Below are 25,110 nucleotides of genomic sequence, written 5' to 3'. Positions count from 1 at the left end.
AGGACTGGGAGGAATGTGTCCTGATGTGCTTTTTTGTCTGTTTACTCTTTTCTCCCTTCCAGGGAAAAACTTTAGCATTCTTCCTCCTTTCAGAGCACGCGGTAGAGAAGCAAGGTTCCCAATTTGCCAATCATAATGCTCATGCAATCTTCATGTCTGTTTGACCTAGAGGGAAACTTGGGCAATCTGCCTCTGCTATGCTCCAGTGGCCTCTTCCCTAGCTGGCCTCCTGCATCTCCCTCACCGAGTGCCCATGCCGACCTAGGGCCTCTGCAGGCTTCCTGCCTAGGGAGAGCCAAGGCCATGAGTACCAGGGTGTTGCTTTCGAAGCTCAGGACTGAACACAGAGAAAAATGAGTGTCATCTGATAGGCCTGTATGAGATGTTAAAACCAAATTTAAATGATTTTACAGGAAAAAAAAGCTTTTTCTTATAATAAATGCTTCATTTTTATCCTACTACTAAGAAAATAAGAAACTAAAAGACTTGCTATAAGAAACAAAACTAAAGTATAATTTTACTTTGGAAAAAAGTTAACATGTTTAACTCAGATGTCAGCTAGGAGTTCCCTGTAGTTTAAGAAAACACTTAAAGATTTTGATTGATTTCAGACTGAAATAATTACTGCTTATATAGCTGTCTATGACAGCTAATATCTTAACAATAATGTGCTGTGGTGTTCAGATCAACTTTCATCTGAAAAGTTCTTTAGTTCAGGGCACCACATTTTAAGAAAATCTTTGAAAATCTGACACACATTCAGAGGAAAATGACAAGAATGATGAAGGGATAGGAAACCATATTATATGAAGAAGGTTCAGGAATTAGTTAACTTCCACCTGGAAAAAATAACAAATACTTAAAGGGAAAATGTCAACTGTCTTAAAATATTTGGAAGACAGCTGGATTTACTTTGTCCATATCAGGAAAGCATAATTGTGTCTTATAAGTAAAGAGTTACAGAAAAATGGGTTTGACTCAGTATGAGGAAGACTATTTCAAAAATTAGTAGCTTCTAGAAATGAAATGTGGTACTTAAGAGAGGTGTGAGCTTGACCAGGTGTGGTGGCTCACACCTGTAATCCCAGCACTTTGGGAGGCCGAGGTGGGTGGATCACCTGAGGTCAGGAATTTGAGACCAGCCTGACCAACATGGTGAAACTCCATCTCTACTGAAAATACAAAAATTAGCTGGAAATGGTGGTAAATGCCTATAATCCCAGCTACCCAGGAGGCTGAGGCAGGAGCTTGAACCTGGGAGGCAGAGGTTGCAGTGAGCCAAGATCGGACCACTGCACTCCAGCCTGGGCGACAGAGCAAGACTCCATCTCAAAAAAAAAAAAAAAAAAAAAAAAAAAAAGATGTGTACTTCCCTTCCATAAAATCATTCAATCAACAAATATTTTTAGAGTAATTAAGTTCTAGGCACGGTTTTAAGCATTATATATATAAAATAATTTATATATATATAATTTTTATATAAATATATTTAAAATAAAACAATAATTTATATGTAAATATATAAAAATATATTTATATAGATATTTATATCTATATAAATAAGATTTGATAGCCACATATGTGTGATGTTATAAAAGATCTTTGTATTGAAAGACAAAAGTTAAATTACATTATTTCTATGGGATATTTCCCTACTTTAATATTTTATATTTTTATTCGTTTGAAGAAAATGATGACAAAAAAGGCCTATCTTTTACCGTTAAAGTTAGTCCTTTCTGGACAATGACTATTGTATTATTATTATTCCCCAATGTTAATGAATTGCAATATATGCTATAAAAACAGGCACTCAATGAGTTCTGGATTCTGGCCCTAGCAAACCCAATGAAAAGGCCACCATGGTAATGAGTTTTCTGTCCCTGTAGCCAGACAAGTATGTCCTTCCAATCGTTCCAGTCAATGAAGATATTTTTAATATAACCTCTGTTTTCAAACGCATTAACTTTTACCTTACACTTTGTGCATCTACACATTCAATAACATGCCTTCCATATCTTCACCAAATCACTTGTAGAAATGTTAAACAGGAACAGACACAACGCATTCCTGCTGGCTTTCCATCCAACCACTAATCAGTGTTATTGTGGAACCAGGAATGAAACTTGCCAACTATAGTGTTATACATACAATTTTAAAAATCCTGTTTATATAGATATTGTGAAAAATTTTCAAAAATGATTTACAAAACCAAGGCACTGTGTTTGTGGCACATTTTGTTCCGCTTATTAAGAAAGCACGATTTGTTACCAAGATACCCACGATCCCCTAAAAATCACCATTTCATTTCCTACATGCTCACAAACTATATTCAAGAATTCATCCTAGCAGTTTTCCACAAATTAAATTTGTCTAATTTCTAAAAAGAAAAAAAAATACTGGAACATCTAAAGTCTTTGGTCACTCTTGAGTTAACCCTCTTCTCTATGTCTCTAGGTATAAAATTATTTTCCTGAATACTTTTAATTTTGTTCCATGTTCTCTTCTTTAAAATTTTTTATTAAGAATGCACTTTAAAATGTATTCCAAGCTGGAGTTTAACAGAATAGCTATATTTTCACTATGGAATAGGATATTGCCTTAATTGAATTGATACAAAGTAACAAAGAATACTGATTTTTAAACTGCAGTACATTTTCTAACATATCTAAGACTTTAAATAACCATCAAAAGATGGCAACTATCCTTTGTGATGGTATTCTTTCCACTGTTCCCATGGAAATTTCATTAGTCACTGAATACATTTTCACTTTAAAACCAGGTTTCCATTTTCAAAGTATCTTATTGTAAATTTTTTTAAAATCAAAAAGAAAAATTGGAACCATTTTTCTAGTATTAGGACTTTGGATTTTAAAATTTTCTAAAAATAATTAAAGTTAGATTTTCTAAACTCTAGGATAAATGTTGAAATCTTAATGTTTATTTGTCTATTTTTCTCTGTACATAGAAATGTCAGCAGTCTGAGGCTCTGGGCCTTTGTCTTTTTCTCTCCTGTGCTTAGAACAATGTTTGGCACAGAGTAGTCAAATACATTTTGACTAACTAATCCATGGTTTTATTATCTGGCTAATTAAACGAAGATCATATGTTTGTTTCTTTCCCAAGGAACATGTGACTGCCTTTAGCTCACAATTTTCTCTTCTTGGTCAGAATTAAGGGTGAAGTAGCTGTTTTCCTCTTCACTTTTTTAGTATTTTGAGAGGGAAATTTCTCATCCAAGTAATTTGTAGCAAGAAAACATGAAAGTGTGTGCCCTGACCTCATTCCATCTCAAACACTAGTGAGAGGAATTTAGGCTGAAGGTCAGAACCACTTTATCTTAGATCAAGTTTGTTCAACCTGTGGCCTGGGGGCCACACGCGACCTAGCGTGGCTTTGAATGCCGCCCAACACAAATTTGTAAACTTTCTTAGAACCTTATGAGATTTGTGTGTTTGTGATTTTGTTTTAAGCTCATCAGTTATCGTTAGTGTTGGTGTATTTTATGTGTAGCCCAAGACAATTCTTTCAATGTGGCCCAGGGAAGCCGAAAGAATGTTCCCTGTCTTAGATCATAGTTCAAGGTTGGTTCTTGATCTTCCCCTCAGCCAGTGACTAGGCTGATTGTAGTCAATGCCTAAAGATGCTCTACTGTGAGTAAGGCAGGATGAGTTGGTTACTGTTGCAGTTCCCACACAAGTAAGATGTGGTTCCTATAGAATAAAAATAATATTCTTCATTATGATTGAGCGATAAACAGAAGGTTGAATTTCAGTTATTTCAATGTATCATAATGAGAAGGGAATGGGTTTTGGAATCAGATCTGAGTTCAAATCCTGACTTTGCCATTTAGGGACTGTATATCCTTGAGAAAATCCTCCACAATCTCTGATTCTTGGTTTCTGCACCTTACAGTTTTTGAGGGGATTAAAATAAGTTTATGTATGCAAGGTATCTAGTACAGAGCTTTGCATAGTAGGCCTTCCAATGTGGCTTCTATTGTTATTTTAATATCCAGTCGGAAAATACAGATGGTATTGTGTGTATAACCCAACACTCCCTTGCCATTATCTTTGGTGTCCTTGATAAATTTAGGTGCCTTGCACAACTGAGCAAAGAGAATGACACCCTCACGATAGCTGCATCATAAACTGGCATTACATGCATATATTACTGATTTTTAAAATAATACTTGATTTTGATACACTGTGTGGTTGCAGGTGGAAGCAGGTGGATTTAGCCTACAGGATAGGTCAGTTAAGAAGTCTTCTGGAGCCGAAGGAATGGGACACCTTAATGAAGTACTTAGATTCTCTGCATGCTGCATCTTTGACACCAAGGTTACATGAGTGAAAGAAACTCTTGCTATGTTGCAAGGAAATTGTCTGATCATTTTGAACAGTGACCCTGTAGCATCCAGAACATCAGCCCCAGGGCTCCTTTTCCCCTTCCCTACATCTGAGCACTGTACTACGTACGTCGAGGATGAAGAAACACTACAAAAGTAACATGGTCTTTGCCTTCAAGGGATTTTAACCTAAATAAGCACAGAAACTAAAACTTATGAAAGTATGAGACACAAGGTGGAATAGTGGAATAAACCTGAACTGCGAGCTAGAAAATCTGTGTTCGAATCTCCATTTTGCTGCCAAATAATCTTGAGTAAGTACAAATTCCTGTGTAAAATAAAAGCCTGACACTAGATGCTTTCTCTAGGTTCTCCCATTTCTGAATTTGATAATTCTGCTCTGCTGGAAAAAAAAAATGATAATAACTACAATTAAATTGGATGTCTGTGACTATGACTTTACCAAATCAAGTGAAAATATAGTATAAATTGGTACAATAGCACTGTGAAAATATAGTGTAAATTAATACAATAGCACTGTGTCCAAAATCTTTGTTAGGTTGTAAACAAGATTTAAGGTAGAAAATGAAGAAGTGATCACCTAGCCATAAATTTTAGAACACCAAGGAATTTTGAGAAATTGTAGATATTAAGGTTCTCTCTTCTTGAGTCAAGGTTAATAGATAAGAGCTTCTGGAAGAGATAGGTCTAGCGGCATATTATGAAGAAGGTGGAAAATAGGTATCTGGAGAAAGAGAGGAAATCTCTTCTTCTCTAGGTCACTTTAATGTTAGAGTTCCTTGGGGTGCATCTTAGATACTCCTCTGTTTTTCCTCTGCATACCTTACATAGCCATCTCCACCATGGTCACATTAAATGTTCCATTGATGAAATAAAAATTGCATTAAAGATTCACAAATCCCCAGCCCAGAACTTTCTCCTGAGTTCTCACTCCCTACTTCACATTTCCATGTTTCCAAGTTTTGTCAAACAAAACATATCTAAAACATGACTGGTCCCATTGTTCCCCCTGGACATCCCCTTTTTTCCTTCCTCGCTCAGTAAATGGAACTACAAGCTTCTCAGTTTCCCAAGCCCAAAACCTGGATAATATTCTTAATCCATTCTTCTAAATTACCTACTATATCCAATTAATTCTTCAAATATTCATTATCTTCTGCTGTGTGCCAGGGCCTGGTCAAAGCTTTTGAGATTTATCAGTGAACAAAATAGACCAAAAAAAAAGTTACTTTCCTCTGTGGTTGGTGCCCCCGATTCTTCTTAAATTCCTCACAAATTCATCCAGTGTTATTTACCTCACTGTCATTACTACCCTACTTCCAAGCATTTTCCACTCCTACTTCCTCTGACAGTCAAACAAGTCTCCTTTCATCTCGCCTCCAACTCTCTTGCCATACAGTAGCCTGAGTGAACATGTTAAAATCCAAATCTGATCAAATCACTCCCCAGTGTAAATCTCTTCAACAGCTTCCAACACCCTAGGGTATCATTTAATCTCTTTTAAGTATTTGTGACCTGACCCTTCTTCCCTTCTGGTTTCCTGTTGTAACACTTCCCACTTTGGCACTACCTGCTCCTACTATACTGAACTTCTTCCAACTGCCCTAAAGGACCTTGCTCTCTTTCTCACACCCTGTGCATTTGTAATTGTTGTTATCTCTGCTTGGAATGTGCTTCCCCACTTTCTATTTTTTCTTACTGTTCCTGTTCATTCTTCAAGCTATTCCTAAATGTCACTTTCTCAGGGAAGCCCTTTCTGCTTCCCATAGTTTGGTGAGCTGCCCCTGTGTTGAGTTTCCCTCGCACCCAATGTCAGACCTCTGCTTGCATTAGTCACAGATTCCTGTTGTTGCTTGTTTGCTAGTCTGTGGTCCAAATTAGCTGACAAGCATTGTATTACAAGGACCTCGTTTGCCTTGTTCTCTGCTACATCCTAGAAGCTAGCACAGTATGTGACCCAGACTAGATACTTAAATATTTATTACATCAATGAATGATTAATACATGAATGAATGAATGAGATGAACACTTGGAGCAGCAGACACCCAGAACTATTAGGCCTCTCTAACATAGTGTCATCCCTATTGAAGTCACTAGGGGTCCAGCATGACACACACATCACTGTCTAGCCTTAAGAATCATTACTATAGTTTAAGTCTAGTTGAATTTGGATAGAAATTTTTCTCAGCATTCCAGTTACTGTAATTTATGGTTACTATAACTGCACATTTTTGTTTTGGTTTAAGTGTCTCTTGAGCTAAATATACTTCAATGTACATCCCCACTAGACTTTGTGTCACAAGGTTCAGTCTTTAGATGGATTTCCAAACCCACACATAGTTTTTCATATTGTACCCCAAACATTCCCTGCCTTAAGACTTTGTGTAAAACAAGTATTTCATCTCTGAAATGTATTAAGCAATAATGATCAATAACATGTGATTGGCACAGAATACTTCTTCAATTCTGAGAATGCTGGGATCTCTCTTCCCGGAGTCAAAACACGGGTAGAGTGCAAAACTTTGAGAATAATAGGTAAGACTGTTCCAAACACCAGAGAATATAGGTCATATTTAGAATAACAGTGACCTGAGGTTTGAGATCACTGTTGCCTGATGGTTTTAAATCATAGCTTCACATTAGAATAACTTAGCTTCTAAAAGCACAGTTAAATCAAACCCATCAACATGTCTAGGGATGGACCTCAGGAGTCAGTATTTCAGCTCTCCAGGTGATCCTAAAGAGAACCATTTCTGTATCCCATAAGACAAATATACATATAATGATGAAATAACAGCCGCTTGGACTTGTACATCCAGAAGGGAAGTTTAATGTTATTATAGCAGAGAGTGCTCTGGTTGTCTCTATTTTTGCCCTATGGGGGAATCCATTTTCAGCTCAGATACTATTTACCCACTCAGAAGGAAAATTAACCATCCTCACAATTATGTAATAGACTTGTCTGGCCATACAAATAAGAAAAGTAACCTCTTCTGGGATATTTAATAGCAGACATTTTATAAAGCATTTCAGAGAAAAGAATCATGTTATTCCTGGCACTGATCGAGACTAAGTGAACTGAGCAATTGCATGAGTAGTACTTGATAATTTTCTGTAAATAGAAATAAAGGTACCTATGTTTGGTAATTTTTCTGATTCTCCAGACTAAGTGAGCTCCCTCTGTCATTTCTATATGTGCCTTTCAATAATCATACTTTTAATAGAGCTTACATTGATTTGTATGATTTTAAAAAAAAAATTCCTACCTATTCCCCTACTTTACTGTAAACTCTAGGAGTGGAAAGACTGTGTTTTCACTCACCGTATCCTTACCCAACCTTGTTCTTAGTAGAGATTCGAACATACTCATTAAATGAAAGAGAGGAGAGGTTGGAGAAGCGAGGAAGGAAGAAAGCTTTAAACTACTTCACATTACATGTCTCCTGGAAAAGTATTTTCTGTCTATTAGAATCTCTACTCATGAGAGTTCTGCTCCATGAAGTTTCTAGAAATCATGCACCAACAAAGAAAACCTCAACATGTTTGCAAAGCCAATGCAGCTTCATCAGGTCACTGGGTCAGCATCATTTGGAACATTTCACCTTATTTACCTTTTCATTTTGAGACATCATTTAAAAGTATTATAAGACTATAATGAGAACAAGGTTGTATCTTTTGTTTTGATCAATATTGTATCCCCGGTAGTTGGCACTGTGTGGTATTTAAGGTAGGTACTCAATACATATTTCTTTAATAAATGCTGAATAGGATAAGTGGGTATATGAATGAATGAAGTAGCATTTCAACACAGCCTAGTATATACTGGAAAGAAAATGGACAGATTTTAGACAAATTCAGAAGAAAATCTTTACAGGTCTAGAACGAGAAAATGTGCTTAACTACATAGCTATAACAGAGTATAATAAGCATAGATAATTTCAGCAACATTTTAAAACAAATTCATATTCAGCAGCTCTTCCTATCTTTCTAGTGGCACTGGGGACACAAGTGAGCAAAAAGTTTTGAAAATAAAGTTAAGAATGTAGTTATAAAATTTCTAGTGTTGTTTAAATCATTTGAACTCTAACCTGATTTATTTTTTAAAAACACTACGCAATTTTTCATGGTTACTGCATCAAAAAGTACAGATTTAACATCTCACAAAATGACAGCAGAACATGAGGTTGGTACCTGTGTGAAGGATTTGAAATCTATAGCCTCATTCTTCAGCACCCTATTTCACTTCCATTGCACTTTATCCCTGTGAATGTCTTACTGGTTCCTTAGAACACCAATTAAGAAAACTCACAGTTTAGCAAACTTCTTAATCTTGCTCTGTAAATTACATGTTTCTACTTAGCTGCTTCTCTTTCTGTGGTGCCAGTTTTAACAAGAAAACAACAGCCGGGATTGACTGATGCTATAAACTGGTGTTTGCTCTTTCTGTGAGTGCCAAAGGCAACACCTGGACTCTGAAGGCTCCCCTGGTTTATTTGAAAACTTCCAGGGTTCCAATCAGATAAAGACCAAGTTCTTTACTGTGTTCATCAAGACCTCTGTCAATGTATTCTGTGATTATTCTAATTTCTCCTTTTCTATTAGGGATTTCCAGAGAAACACAACCAACCAGGGTGTGTGTGTGTGTGTGTGTGTGTGTGTGTGTGTGTGTGTAGAGGGGAAAGAGAGAGAGACTGAAAGAGATGAACTGGGTCACACGATCATGGAGGGTCAAGTCAAAATCTTCAGGTGAAGCTGGCAGTAGAGACCCAGGAAAGTATTGTAGTCTGAGTCCTATAGGCAGTTTGCTGACAATTCCTTCTTGTTTGGGAGAGGTCAGTGTTTGTTCTATTAAGATCCTCAACTGATTGGATGAGGCTCATCCTCATTTTGAAGGGTAATCTGCTTTAGTCAAAATCTGTCTGTTTAAGTGTTAATCTCATGCAAAAAGTATTTTCACAGAAACATTCAGAACAATATTTGACCAAATATCAAGGCACTGTGGCCCAGCTACAATGACACATAAAATTAATCATCACATCTTCTATCTAAATTATGTAGATTTCCTTAACATTATCAGCCCCACCCCCACTACCTGCTATACTCATTCTAGCCTTTCTTTGTCTCCCAGTAACAACCACTTTCTTATCTGCCAAGAATGTCTTCAAAATTCTTTCCTGATGATTACCAGACTGTAGTGCGTGTTATAATCCTCAGAGCTAGCAAAGAATAGAGAGGCCCAACCTTGTGGGAGTAACACAGGGCCTGGGTATCTGCATTTTGCCAAGTTTCATGAATGATTCTGATACATACCAAAGTTTGAGAAACATTTCTTTACTCAAAAGTAAATCCTATATTCAAGTGGCCCCTCGACATTCCCTTTATTAAAAAGTTATATTTGCATGATCTCATCCCAATCCAAAAGTAATTTTTTCCTTTTGTAAACTCCAACACTTTGAATGTATCTCACACAATTTCAAATTTCCTTTTATGTACCCTTAAAATAGTTTTCTAATGTGTTCTATTTGGATGCATTTCTGTACAGTGTGTTTTGAGGATAGTGACCTCAAAGTGTATACAGCATACAGTGTAATCTAATACATGAAAAGATTCTAAATCTTGAATTCACTTTAGAATCACTTGGTGGATTTTTGAAAATCCTTATGCTCAGGTTTCATTTCCAGAGATTCTGATTTAATTACCAGAGGTGGACATTGGGCACCAGTATGTTTTAGAACTTCTCCAAGTAATTCCAGTGTATTCTCAACCAGGACTGAGAATCACAGTTACTGTGAAAAGAGATGAGAGGAAGGAATCTTTGTCCTTTTGGTATCATGGTATATCCCGGGTACCCAGGGCAGTGCCAGATGTGTAGTAGGTCAAATATTTGATTGAATGGGTCAAATATTTGACCATTTTCTTTTCTGTATGAATTCTGTAAAAGTTCTTTCACTTCTCTAAGCCTCAGTTCACTGTGTTTATAAAATGGGAATAACAATACCTATATCAATAATGATGGTTTTGAAGACTAAATGAGATGACAAGTTATTTGTCACATAGCAGATGCTCATCAAAAGTGAACTCCCTTTCCTTCAAAAGTTGGTGTTCTCATCCTATTTCTGACACTGGCAGGAATTCTGTGGGCACAAAACTTACATACATATGAAATGTGTATTGAATGAATGAGTTATGAAAAATTAAATGATAGATACATTATGTGGGACTAAAATGTGATAATGTCTCCTTTTAATTGTTGGCTTTGTGGATTCCACTGTCCCACTCCAGGGAAGAGATAAGACAGTAAATATTAATCACAGGATATGTTGCAATTATTTATGCTATATTTCTGCCAGTACCTGCTAAAAAGAAGAGCAGTTATAGTTTATGTGAAATTTCTCTTATTAAAATAAAGGCATAGTAATTAAGGAACTGGAATGTGATCAAATGAACTCATTTGGTCCCAAACCTTACTTGCAATAACATGCTTAATTTTCATTGACTCTCAGAGACCTTAAAGGTCATTGTGTAATGCTAGGACTACATAGGGAAATGAAGAGAGAAGCACACTTTTCAATTGTCCCTTCATTTGTCTGTGGTGTGTATGTGTGAACTCCACATTTGCTGGTGGTGTGCCTGTGTTCACACAAACACACGTAGTTTGGTGAAATGCACTTTGCAATACACAATGTTGAATTAAACTTGGTCTGTGTGTCAGGACTCTGTGAGCTGGTGAAGGGCTACTTTTATTTCTAAATTGTCACTAGCTATTCAACTTCCACTTTTCTTCTTCTCTCTAGCTGTAAGCGTGGGAACTTCTGACTTTTTTCTTTCTTTCTTCCTCATGTTACTCAGAAAATAAACATAAAAGTAACAAGTGAGTTTTTGCAAAGAACTCTCAGGAACCTGCTTGAGCAAGTAATAACAGCCTGAGGAAAAACGCTATATGCCAAGGGTCTAGCTTCAAACGAAACCTGGGTGTTCTGTGACTTGAGGTGAGCATGTGAAGACAAGAGGCTCTCCATGTTGGGCTAATTTGATTCAGTAACAGTGAAGACATCGAAACAAAGTATGCAAGGGTTACTGGTTGACATTTTCTCACAGAAGTTTGCTTGGGTGAAAAAAATGACACAGGAAAATGTGTATGTGGGGCTACTATATACATTAAAACTTAAATTATATTTTGAAATGTATTATTTTATTTTATTTTATTTTGAGATGGAGTGTTGGTCTGTCACCCAGGCTGGAGTGCAGTGACGCAATCTCGGCTCACTCCACCTCCCAGGTTGACACCATTCTCCTACCTCAGCCTCCCGAGTAGCTGGAACTACAAGCACCCACCATCACGCCTGGCTAATTTTTTTTTTGTATTTTTAGTGGAGACGGGGTTTCACCGTGTTAGCCAGGATGGTCTCAATCTCCTGATCTCATGATCCACCCGCCTTGGCCTCCCAAAGTGCTGGGATTACAGGTGTGAGCCACCACACCTGGCCATTTTGAAATTTATAACACAATAGTTAAGAGTCCTATAATGTCAAGGCAGAAACTAAACTCCAGTGCTGCATTTACTGTACTAGTTTGGTAAAGAAAATAGAAATCACTTGTCATAAACAAAACGTTCAGGTTTTCATCTCTTTTCTGAAATTGATTGACAGGAAACAGATCACGTTGTGACTGGCTTGATAACAGAGACATAAGCAAAAGCATTAGGCTACTTCTAAGAACCACTGTCATTCCAATAAATTATCTATATATACCCCCACTAAGTACAGTAACTTTTTGCAGGGGACAGTGTATGATGAAGTCATTAACTGATGAAGGTTCAAAGCAAGAGCCCTAGGATACTCATGACATTTCAGTCTTCCACTAAATTGTGAGATCTTGGTATCTTACTAATTGTGTATCCAGACTAAAGGAAAAACTCCAGGGATGAGAGTGGGCTGCATTCAGGTAGACAGTGGGCCTATGACTTTCTTTCTAAAGAAGATTCCCAAGTGGATTGATTCAGCAGCCCATGAACTTGAAGCTAGAGATAAGGAATATGTGGGGAGAATGAGTGACCCTGAATGAATCTCTGGATTGACAACATTCCTATAATATAGTCCTTTAAGTCCAAAAATCTTTTAAAACACTATTTGGAATCTTGTAAAATAGAAGACCAGTTTTTGAAGTAATTAGAAACAACTTTCTAACAATTCAAAAAGAAAAGAGAAATAATCTGGGTCATCTTTTTACATTGTGAGAGGTGACTGTTGAATGCATTTGGAGAAAAGTGCATAAAATTAAGCAAGCCCTTATTGAAATAAAAAACAAAATGGCAGGATTATTTATAGCCTTTATCCATTTTCAATGTATTTGAACACAAATCTTTTCAAAAAGCTAGACTAATTCCAGCTCTTTCACTGGACTAATTTTTAATGAATTTATTTTAAAAACACTCATTAATTTAAACTGATTAGTCTTTCAGACTTTAGTTGTCATTTTAATCAGTCATTCACATAATGTAATCTTTCTGAAACAGAAGTCCAATCATGTCCCTCTCTATTTGAAAAAATCCCTTTGCTTCCCAGTGATTCCCTTTAGTTTTCCAGATCTAGATTAGAATGGAGCATGAGGCCCTTTATGTTCCACTGACAGTCCTAGTATCTGCCACAACTTCTTGTTCACATATGCCCAAGAGTTACCCAACCTCTAGCCGGGCATGGTGGCAGGTGCCTGTAATCCCAGCTACTTGGGAGGCTGAGGCAAGATAATCGCTTGAACCTGGGAGGCGGAGGTTGCAGTGAGCCAAGACTGTGCCATTGTGCTCCAGCCTGGGCAACAAGAATGAAACTCTGTCTCAAAAAAATAGATAAATAAAAAATAAGAGTTATCCAATCTCTCAGTCTCCTAAACACTCTGTATGTACTTCCTGGCCTCTAAGCCATTGGCCATAAAATCTCTTCCTGGAATTACACAATGTCATTTTAAAATCAGGGTTTCCACTCAGTAAACTCTTCTTTGATCCTGAAGAAAATCACATTTACCTCTCACTGGGCTTCCATTATACTTAAGGTATTTTTCTATTTTAGCACTTGAACAGGTCATTGCAGTTATTTTGATTACATACTTCTCTCTCCCACCGGACGGATCCCATGAGATCTGGGATTGGGTCTTATTCATCTTTGTATTTACTCTGGGAGAAAAGAGTGCCAAGTGCATTTGGAGAAAGGTATGTTACCCACAATTAAGCAGGGTTTTTTTTTTCTTTTTCTTTTTAACTGCAGACCTTCTCATTGCCTGACTCACACAAAGATATTAAGAGACCTTGTTCCTCATAGTTCTCACAAATTGTCTGATCACTCTCCCTCAGTAATAGATTGAATGGTCACCCTCAAAAAAATATGTCCACATTCTAATGGGAGGAACCTAGGAGTGTGATTTAAGCCCTAAATCTAATGACAAGTTTCCTTATAAGAAATAAAAGAGGAGAAGCAACTTTAAAGATGGAAGCAGAGATTGGAGTGATCCAGTCACAAGTAGGGGAACCTGGAACAACCAGAATCTGGAAGAGGCAAGGACGAATTTTCCTCTAGAAACTTCAAGATGTTGTCCCTACCAACATCTTGTTTTCAGACTTCTACCCTCCAGAACGTCTAGAGTACCCTCCAGAACTTCTAGAGAACATATTTCCGTTGTCGTAAGCCACCCAGTTAATGGTAATTTATTACAACAGCTCCAGGAATCTAATAAACTTCTCCCTTTTTCAGTTGCCCCCATTATTTGTTATTCTGATGCCTCCTTATATGGTAGTTTCCCCCATAGCTCTGTATCTGCTCCTCTTACTTTACACTGTAACCTAGAGTGAACTTACCTACTCCAGACCACCACATATTTTTCTGATCCAGATCTTTATTTTCTGTGCTCTATATCTGTTTAACCAACTTCCTATTAGACACTGTAAATGTACTAACCTGTAGGTTATTCAAAATACACTCATCTCTCTGTCTCTGTCTCTGTCTCTTTCTCTCTCTTTCCTATAAAACTCCTTTTGGATGGCCTATTTTCTGCCTGGTACCATTGGGAGGGCACTTTACAATAATTTCTGATATGAACTCTTAATCCTATCAGCATCAAAAGTCCTTGTTGAACATATTTTTTAAGACAGAATTTATTCGTCTATAGAACAATTTTAGGTAAACTGAAATTATTGAAAAATAGAAACAAAAACAACTTACTCATAACCTCACCTTCTAAGACAATCACCATTAACCACTGAGTACACTTCATTCCAGTCATTTTGTTATACAATTTTTTTCATATTTGCAATCAGGGTATATTTATATACCTATAGACTAATGAGAACATCTCACTTGTTTTCAGAATTGTGTTTGTTTTAGGCATCTCTGAAACATAACTTCTCATCTGTTACCAATGATCTCCTAAATTAATTTTAAAATAGTGCTTGCTCATCATCTTCACTTTGACTTGAACCAGAGCCCAGGCACTAAACTAGTTTTCCACCTTGTGTTCCTTTCCAGTAGAGCCATAATCATTAAAATAGCGTGAGATGACATAGTCTCTTATGAAAGCTACTCTACACTGCCCAAACCTGCTGAAGAATTATCATATGCAATTGTTGCTGGAATGTCATCATTCAGTTTAGATTTCACAGTTGATGTTAATATGGGAGGGATAAATTACTCACGTACTGCCTAGCCTGAACCTAATTAGTTTCGTAAGCACATGTATGATCACAAAGCCAGAGATGGAAGTGCTCTGCCTTCAATGACAATGTCTTTTACTACTGGATATTTCATTGTAATTTTTAGACTCTGAAGTGTCAAAATATTAAGCTTAAAGGTCCTAAATTGGATATTATATCAGAATATTTAATAAGGTTTTTGATAGAACAGTGGATTTTCTTCCTACAGTTTTCACTGAAGTCAACCCTTAGAGCACAGGTTGCCTTTTCCACAGCAGCAAGGGGTCAATGCTCTCAGGTAGCCTTTGTCCTCATCACCTCCCACTCCTGTCAGCTGTCATGACTCACCAAATTTTGCAACTGTTTTAATCACTGATGTTGTGAAAGATATTAATCTCATCTCTATTCTGCTCAAAATGTGGGAAAATCTTTTCTCAGTTCATCAGCAACAAGATTAGACCTTTTCAAAAGAGGACATTAAAAATCAGACACATAAAATTTAGAAATGGGTGCATGCATAAATATGAATTAGTGACCCAATGGCTTGTCTGCAGATCACTGCCACTTGAGTACACTCTGCACTCCCAGAGAGTTGCGTATTGGTTATCCATGACCTATCCCCCACCTGTAGACTCGTGGGAGTATCCAGCCCCATTCAGAGCTCATTCATGACTCAGAGAGATGTGGAATCCCATAAGCTTCTCCCTATGTCCTCTCACCAGGTTGGTTCTAGCTTTCAGGTCATTGTAGGGTTGCCTCAATTACCTCCAACTCACTTGAGTGCTGGTCTTCCTGTTCCCTGAAAAATCCCTGTGCCATGGTCCCATTCAGACAATGTTTCCCAAAGATGATAGTTGCCAAGATGCCCCAAGGTGAGTGTCCAATGTTACCCTATATAAAGCAAGAACCCCCAGGCTCCCTTACAACAGATTGGGCCAGGAACATTTTTAAGGAGTAAGTTCTCCTGATTTTTAAGAGTAAGTTCTCCTGATGTTTAACTGTCAGCATTTCACTTCATTCCCTTTCCCCAAGAAAAGAAGGTCAAGGCCAGCAGCTCCCAGGAAATTTCCATTTTCTCCATTCTGGCTGGGATTTTATAACACTCCATCAGCAAATTGTCTTTACAGAGTCAGTGGGTTCTTGTTTTTGAGACTTCATTGACACAAAAGTAAAGAAAGTCTGGCCCTAGAGGAAATCGTTTACCTTTCTAGTTTTATTCCCAGGCCTCTAGTGTCTCCTAGACATTACTTCTATGCTCAGATCCTGTTGAAATATTTTCTTTTTCTTTTCTTTCTTTCTTTCTTTTTTTTTGAAACACTGGGGATCCCGGAAGTCCAGTCCTATTTGTTGAGATGTTAATTGGGAAGTGTTTTCTACACGCTGTCCTATCTCTGGATACTTCCAAGTCATGGTTGGATGTGGCAAGTAAAGCACAACGTCTGAGGTTATAGTAACAGTAGATAGAAATCCCAATACTAGTCAGCATGGGAGATACATGGAGACTTCTAGAAGGCAGTACTTAAAATACCAGGCAGATTGACCGTCAGCAAGGGAAGTCTGTGGCAGATAGCAGGTCCACAGAGTAAGAGCTCAAAGGCAAAACTCCATTCTGTTAAAAAAGAAAAAGCCTCACAAACACAAGATATGATCTGAGCCTCATCAGGGGTGTTACCATTCAAGGACTGAGGCCAAGGGAATTGCTCAGCAACTTAGCAGTCAGAGTTAGTTTGCAAACTGAGCGTGGGGGTCTCAAAAGTACACAGATGCTCAACAATCAAAACTGATATGTATTTCAGGTCCAGACAAGATTGAGCTCATGTTAATTCCCAGGGTGATGGTAAACAGCAGAACTTCTCAAATTTTTATTGTATGTTTAAACAATTCACCAAAGAAATCTTTTGAAAAATGCACATTTTTGATTCAGTAAATCTGGAGTTGGTTCTGATCATCTGCAATGCTAACAAGCTTCCAGGTGATGCAGATACTGCAGATCTGTGATACACACTTTGTGTGTGTGTCTTTTTATATTTGTTGATTTTTTTTTTTTTTTTTTTTTTTTTTTTTTGGAGACAGAGTCTCTCTCTGTCACCCAGGCTGGAGTGCAGTGGCATGATCTCAGCTCACTGCAACCTCCACCTACCGGGTTCAAGCAATTCTCTATCTCAGCCTCCCGAGTAGCTGGGATTACAGACATCCAGGCATCCACCACCAAACCTGGCTAATTTTTTGTATTTTTAGTAGAGATGGGGTTTCACTATCTTGGCCAGGCTGGTCTTGAACTTCTGACCTCGTGATCCACCCACCTTGGCCTCCCAAAGTGCTGGGATTACAGGTGTGAGCCACCGTGCCTGGCCTTGATTTGTTTTTAAATGTTGAAATAATTTTGGCTTTACGGAGAAGTTGCAAATACAGTACAGAGCTCCTACACACCCTTCATCCTGCTTCCCCTAATGTTAACATCTAATGTGTACATTTGTCAAAACCAATAAATGAACATTGCTACAATACTAGCAACTAAACTATAGACTTTATTTGGATTTCTCCATTTGTTCTACTAGTGTTTCTTTCTGTTCCAGGATCCAATTTGGGATCTGTCATGTGCATCCGTGTGAAGAGACCACCAAACAGGCTTTGTGTCAGCAATAAAGCTTTTTAATCACCTGGGTGCAGGCGGGCTGAGTCCGAAAAGAGAGTCAGCAAAGGGAGATGGGGGTGGGGCCATTTTATAGGATTTGGGTAGGTAAAGGAAAATTACAGTCAAAGGGGGGTTGTTCTCTGGTGGGCAGGAGTGGGGGTCACAAGGTGCTCAGTGGGGGAGGTTTTTGAGCCAGGATGAGCCAGGAAAAGGACTTTCACAAGGTAATATCATCACTTAAGGCAAGGACCGGCCATTTTCACTCCTTTCGTGGTGGAATATCATCAGTTAAGGCGGGGCAGGGCATTTTCACTTCTTTGGTGATTCTTCAGTTACTTCAGGCCATCTGGGCGTATACGTGCAAGTCACAGGGGATGCGATGGCTTGGCTTGGGCTCAGAGGCCTGATATTCCTGCCTTCTTATATTAATAAGAAAAATACAACAAAATAGTGTTGAAATGTTGGGGTGGCGAAAATTTTGGGGGGATGGTATGGAGAGAGAATGGGCGATGTTTCTCAGGGCTGCTTCAAGTGGGATTAGGGGCGGCGTGGGAACCTAGAGTGGGAGAGATTAAGCTGAAGGGAGATCTTGTTTTAAGAGGAGATATTGTGGGGTTGTTAGAAGGAGCATTTGTTGCATGGAATGATTGGTGATGGTCTGGATGCGGTTTTGTATGAATTGAAAATCTAAATGGAAGACACAAGATCTGAATAAGAGAAGGAGAAAAAACAGGTATTAAAGGACTAAGAATTGGGAGGAGCTAGGACATCTAATCAGAGAGAGCTTAAGGGGGTTCAGGATAATTACTTGCTTGGTTGGTGGTTTTTAGGCTTTAAGTTTTTGAGGTGCAGTCTAAGTTGGGCTGGTGTCTGGAATGAGACTGGGACCTAATAAAAAGGAGTGTCCACACAGGAGCTCAAATGGGGTGGAACCTGTAGCATTTTGAGGACTGGCCTGAATTCTGAGAGGGGAAAGTGGTAAAAGTATTATCTAGTCCTTTTTAAGTTAGTGACTGAGCTTGGTGAGGTGTGTTTTTAAAAGACCATTAGTCCGTTCTGCCTTTCCTGAAGATTGAGGATGGTAAAGGATATAAAGGTTTCACTGAATACCAAGAGCCTAAGAAACTGCTTGGGTGATTTGACTAGTAAAGGCTGGTCCGTTATCAGATTGTATAGAGGTGTGAAGGCCAAACCGAGGAATTATGTCTGACAGAAGGGAAGAAATGACCACGGTGGCCTTCTCAGACCCTGTGGGAAAGGCCTCTACCCATGCAGCGAAAGTGTCTACCCGGACCAAGAGGTATTTTAGTTTTCTAATTAGGGGCATATGAGTAAAGTCAATTTGCCAGTCCTGGGCAGGGGCAAATCCCCGAGCTTGATGTGTAGGAAAGGGAGGGGGCCTGAACAATCCCTGAGGGGTAGTAAAATAGCAGATGGAACACTGAGAAGTGATCTCCTTGAGGATAGATTTCCATGATGGAAAGGAAATGAGAGGTTCTAAGAGGTGGGCTAGTGGCTTGTAACCTACATGGAAGAGGTTATGAAATGACAACAGAATAGAATGGGCCTGTAAGGCTGGAAGGAGATATTTTCCTTGGTCTAAGAACTATTTTCCTTGTGTGGGAAGAGATTGATAGGTGGAAGTTTCAGCGAGGGAGTAGGTGGGAGTGGGCGATGTGAAGGAGGAAAACTGCTGTGAGGGACAGAAGTTGGAACACTAGTTGCTTTTTTAGCTAATTTATCAGCTTAAGCATTGTCCTGAGCAATGGTTGAGGGAAGAAAATAGATTTGGGAAGTTATGAGAACTGTAGAGAGTTGAGCATAGTTTGTGATTTTTAGGGCCTCTAACAGTGTTAAAGCAGCGACAGCTGCTGCGTGCAGACATGAGCGCGAGGCTAAAACAGTAAGGTTAAGTTGTTCGGACAGAAAGGCTACGGGACGCGGTCCCAGCTCTTGTGTAAGAATTCTGTCCGCACTAACCATGCCTAGGAAGGAAAGGAGTTGTTGTTTTGTAGAAGGGATTGGGGTTTGGGAGATTAGCTGGACACGATCAGTACAGAGAGTAAGTGTGTATCTATGAGAATTATGCCGAGATAGGTAACAGATGAGGAAGAAATTTGGGCTTGACTGAAGTAATAGGGGCTGTCTGTGAAGCCTTGCAGCAGTACAGCCTAGGTGATTTGTTGAGCCTGATGGGTGTCAGGGTCAGTCCAAGTGAAAGCGAAGAGAGGCTGGGACGAAGGGTGCAAAGGAATAGTAAAGAGTGTGTTTGAGATCTAGAACAGAATAATGGGTTGTGGAGGGAGGTATTGAGGATAGGAGAGTATATGGCTTTGGCACCATGGGGTGGATAGGCAAAACATTATGGTTGATTAGGCGCAGATCCTGAACTAACTTGTAAGCCTTGTCTGGTTTTAGGACAGGTAAAATGGGGGAATTGCAAGGGGAGTTTACAGGGTTTAAAAGGCCATGCTGTAGCAGGCGAGTGATAACAGGCTTTAATCCTTTTAAAGCGTGCTGCGGGATGGGATATTGACGTTGAGTGGGGTAAGGGTGATTAGGTTTTAATGAGATGGTAAGGGGTGCATGATCAGTTGCCAAGGAGGGAGTAGAGGTATCCTATACTTGTGGGTTAAGGTGGAGGGATACAAGGGGAGGATGTGAAGGAGGTTTTGAACTGGGGGAAAAGGCAGCAATGAGGTGTGACTGTAGCCTAGGAATAGTCAGGGAAGCAGATAATTTGGTTAAAATGTCTTGGCCTAATAAGGGAACTGGGCAGGTGGGGATAACTAAAAAAGAATGCATGAAAGAATGTTGTCCAAGTTGGCACCAGAGTTGGGAAGTTTTAAGAGGTTTAGAAGCCTGGCTGTCAGTACCCACAACAGTTATGGAGGCAAGGGAAACAGGCCCTTGGAAAGAAGGTAATGTGGAGTGGGTAGCCTCCGTATCGATTAAGAAGGGGACGGACTTACCCTCCACTGTAAGAGTTACCCAAAGCGTCTGTGATGGTCCAGGAGGCTTCCGAGGCAATGGGGTAGCGTCAATCTTCAGCCGCTAAGTGGGGAAGGTGTGGAAAGGAGTCAGTCAGAGAGCCTTGGGCCAGAGCTCCAGGGGCTTTGGGAGTGGCTGCGGGATGAGTTGGACAGTTTGATTTCCAGTGGGGTCCCACACGGCTTAGGAGGAATCCCAGGCTGTGGGCATTCCTTGGCCCAGTGGTCAGATTTCCGGCACTTGTAGCAAGCTCCTGGGGGAGGAGGTTCTGGAGGAACCCCTGGTAGCTGCGGTTCAGGCTTTTGGAGTTGTGTGCCAGAGATGTGGCTGGGTTTTGGCCTGACAGGATCCCACATTGCATTTGCTCATTATGTTTCCTTAGTTTCTACAGATCTGTCACAATTTCCCAGGTTTTCCTTGTTACTCACAACCTTGACAGTTTGAAGAGTATTTTGTAGACTATCCCTCAATTTTGTCTGCACATATTTGAGATTACATGAAGATTAAATTTGGGTTATGAGAGTTTAGGAAGACCACAGAAGTGAAATGCCTTCTCACTGCATCCTAGCAGAGGGTACGTGATGTCAGCATGACTTTACACTGGGGATATTAACTTGATCCCGTGGTTAATGTGATATTTACCAGGTTGCTAAAGCTATTATTTTTCCCTTTTCATACTCTGTTCTTTGGAAGTGAGTCTAAGTGTGGTCTATGGTTCTCAAATTTAAGCCTGCATCAGAATCACTTGGAGGACTTATTAAAACTAGGCTCTTTTTTCATTTCTGATTCAGCAGGCCTGGGGCTGGGGCCCAGAACGTGCATTTCTAAAATGTTATTTGGTGATGGTGATGCTGCCTAGTCCAAAGGCCACACTTGGAGAACTACTGGTCTAGAACATTTGTCCTTAGTTGCTGAGCCTTAGACTTGAATCAGAATTGCCTGGGAATAATTTTAGAAATATATATTCCCAGGCTTTGTCCTTGGCAGTTCTGACCTATGCCGGCTCATAGGAGTTGGCATTTTTACAAATGCAAGTCAGGCTTGAGAACCATGAGGTTACTGCTACTCTGCAATAATCTGATTAAAGTGTAATTGGCCGAGAGCCTGGGGGCAAGTGCTCAGGCAGCAGGTGGGGTCCCAACAGCTCCAGCTGTAGGAAACAAAGGGTGGGAGAGCCTGGGAACCCAGCAGGGTCTGAATCATAGGCCTTCAGGCTGCCTGGGTTTGACCTTGCTGTCTTTATTCATCGCTCCAGGAAGTCTCTCTATTGTTTTGATTTGTCTGAATCACATGATTGCTCAGAAGCAGACAGCACCAGCGAGCCAGCACTCAACCCTAAGACCAGCCTTCAGTGAGCAGTCTGCTGAAATTCTAAAGCAGCGTAAGGCGTTAGCATGGTACTGTTTACCAGCATCAACTAGTTTATTTTATTGCCTAAATCTTAAGTTCTTCAATATTCACGCAAAAGATGTTGTATGATTACAAAGATTCCAAAAGAAAATTGGCAGGAGGGGGTGATAAAGGAGGGAGAGATTTAAAAAAACAAACAAACAAACAAACAAAAAAAAACACTAAAGAAGTAAGGAAAATGTTTTGCTTACATAAACTTCAGAAAAAATTTAATTTATATAATTTTATCATATGTTTAGTCATTATTATTCAGCCTTTATCATAATAACTTACTATTACTTATAAAAATTACCTTTATCCTTGGTGAATATGATGAAAAGTATTATCATTTTTAAATGACAAAAAAAATTCCGTGTAATAAAGACAATTTCAAAAAAGTTTAAATGGTATTTTACTAATAAATAAACTTTTTATTTAAAACATAAAGGTGGCCAGGCTTGGTGGCTCACCCCTGTAATCTCAGCACTTTGGGAGGCTGAGGTGGGCGGATAACTTGAGGTCAGAAATTCAAGACCAGCCTGGCAAACATGGCAAAATCCCGTCTCTATCAAAAATATAAAAATTAGCTGGGTGTGGTGGTGCACACCTGTAATCCCAGCTACTCGGGAGGCTGAGGTATGAGAATCTCTTGAACCCAGGAGGTGGAGGTTGTAGTGAGCCGATATTGCACACTGCACTCCTACCTGAGTGACAGAGAGAGACCCCATCTCAAAAACAATAAAAAAATTAAAAGTTAAAATAAAACATAAAGGTCCCTAAGATTCTTTAAAATGAGGTTTTTCTCTGTATTACTTTCCTGGGGCTGCCACAACAAATTGCCACAAACTGAGAGGCTTAAAACAACAGAAATGTGTTCTCCTACAGATTTGGAGGCCAGAGATGGAAACTAAGGTGTTGGTAGCTTCTAGAAGGCTCTGGGGGAGAATCTTTTTTGTGCCTCCCTTCCAGCTTCTGGTGACTGCTGGCAATTCATGGTGTCCCTAGGCTTACGGCAACTCTTCAAATGCTATCTTCATGTGACCTTTTACTTTGTCTCCATATGTCTTAAATCTCCCTCTCCTTTCTCTTGTAAGAACATATGTCACTGAATTTAGAGTTTGCCTAAATCCAATACAGTCTCATCCTGAGATCCTTAATTAACATCTGCAAAGATTCCATTTCTAAAGAAGGTCACACTTACAAGTGTACTGGGGGTTAAGGCTTGAATATATCTTTTGTGGGGGACACAGTTCAACCCACTACAATTTCAGATATAGTTTAGGTGCTTACACCCTCCAAATCTCATGCTGAGATGTCATAATCCCCAGTGTTGGAGGTGAGGCCCACTGGGAGGCATTTAGGTCATGGGGGCAGATCCTTCATGTATGGCTTGGTGCTGCCCTTGTAATAATGAGTAAGTTCTCACTCTGAGCTCACACAAGATCTGGTTGTTTAAAATAATGTGGCACCTCCCCATCTCTGTCCCTTGCTCTAGCTCTTGCCATGCGATACACCAGCTCCCCATTTGCCTTTTGCCATGATTGTAAGCTTCCTGAGGCCCTCACCAGAAGCAAATGCTGGCACCATGCTTCCTGTACAGTCTGCAGAACCATGAACCAATTAAACCTCTTTTCTTTATAAGTTACCAGTCTCAGGTATTCCTTTATAGCAATGCAAAAATGGTCTAACACAATTCCCAGCCCTATTAAGAAATGTTGGTTAAGTGTGTGAAGAACATTGGCATCGAGCAGTGCCACGTTACTGGTTGCTTGGAAGACCATGTGCCTCATCCCAGCCATTCAGCTCAGCTTCCTGTCTGCTGCCCACCTCCAGGTGTGCATTTGAGTAGTAGCACCAAGGCAGAAACACCCTGAGCCTCATGAATGGCCAAGTTTCCTGATGTTCTTAGCCAGAAAATACTAAGAGATGACCTGGTTCCCTTAATGCCCTGCCTACAAAGTCCACCCAATATAAGAAGAGAATCATGCGGATATTTAGGTTGCTATTTTTTGTTTGCCACAGCACTGAAATTTTTCTAGTGAACTTTCTCCATTTTCAATAAATTTTACTTTAAAAAGCCACTGTAAATTTTTTTTCCTTACAGAATGGTTTTAATCCAAGTGCATTAGAACAGCATGGAAAATTTGAAGGCTTAACATTGCTAAAGTGATGAAAAAAGTAGAATTTTATGGATACTGAGGGCTATTTCTGAAGAAACTTTATAATTTAACAGGCTCATTAACCACTTGAGTTTAGACTCAAGAAGAAGCAGAGAGCAGGATAGCTTTTTAAACTAGGTTTTTTTCCTCGATTTCCTTACACAACTAAAGTTTGATTCTTGTATCGTTCTGCCTACGGCATGTAGAGTGATTTTTTAAAGATTCCATGTATATTTGACTAATAACCATCTCATGTTACTATTATAAAATGCCAGAGTTTGGCTCCTTATATTAATTTTTCTGTTGGCATTATCCATGACACAATTATAAAAATGTCTTTTGATGAAAAATCTGTTAAATTAAAAATGGTATCCACCATTCTTCTATCCCAAAAAAAGAAAGCCTATGGTAGTTGTTAAGTTATGATCCCCAGTTTTAAAAATTCAAACTTGAGACTCTAAAACAGGGGTTGACAAACATTTTTTCTGTGAAGAGCCAGAAAAAATATTTGCTGGTCATACGTTTTTTATAACTACTCAACCTCACTATTGCAGCACAAAAGCAACCATAGATAATATGTAAAGGAATAAGTGTGGTTGTCTTCTAATAAAACTTTATCTACATGTGGCAGCTGGATTTAGTATATGGGTCATAGTTTGCCAACCCCTGACCTAAAATATCAACTTGTTCTCCAGGTGTCTACTGTATCGCTAGATATCCACATGGAAACATTAAGGAATTTACTATAGTTTCAGATTCTCTTTCACAGAGTTGGAAATATTTTGGATGTCTCTTTCAATCCCCATTACATACTCAGTGGTAGGAAAGACCTATCCTAGGGATCTTTCCTTTAGTAGGCACTCAAGTGTTTATTGAATGAGTAAGGCCTGAG

At 39.1% G+C, this 25,110-nt stretch overlaps 1 protein-coding gene across 4 annotated transcripts in view; it reads left to right on the top strand.

Moving 5' to 3' along the window:
- FABP12 (fatty acid binding protein 12) overlaps positions 1-25,110 on the top strand; it is a 63,878-nt gene that overhangs the window by 26,648 nt on the left and 12,120 nt on the right. For 3 of the 4 annotated variants that reach the window (XM_065519406.1, XM_065519403.1, XM_065519405.1), the window contains exon 2: positions 17,621-17,679. In XM_065519406.1, coding sequence (XP_065375478.1) covers positions 17,621-17,679 — 59 coding nt within the window. Of the gene's footprint in view, positions 1-17,620; positions 17,680-21,925; positions 22,052-25,110 lie in introns of all 4 variants that reach the window. The other variant, XM_065519404.1, reaches the window with a different exon arrangement.

This window comes from Macaca fascicularis, chromosome 8, assembly GCF_037993035.2.
Source record: "Macaca fascicularis isolate 582-1 chromosome 8, T2T-MFA8v1.1".
Taxonomy (NCBI): Eukaryota; Metazoa; Chordata; class Mammalia; order Primates; family Cercopithecidae; genus Macaca; species Macaca fascicularis.
This window is presented reverse-complemented; position numbering and strand designations above follow the sequence as displayed.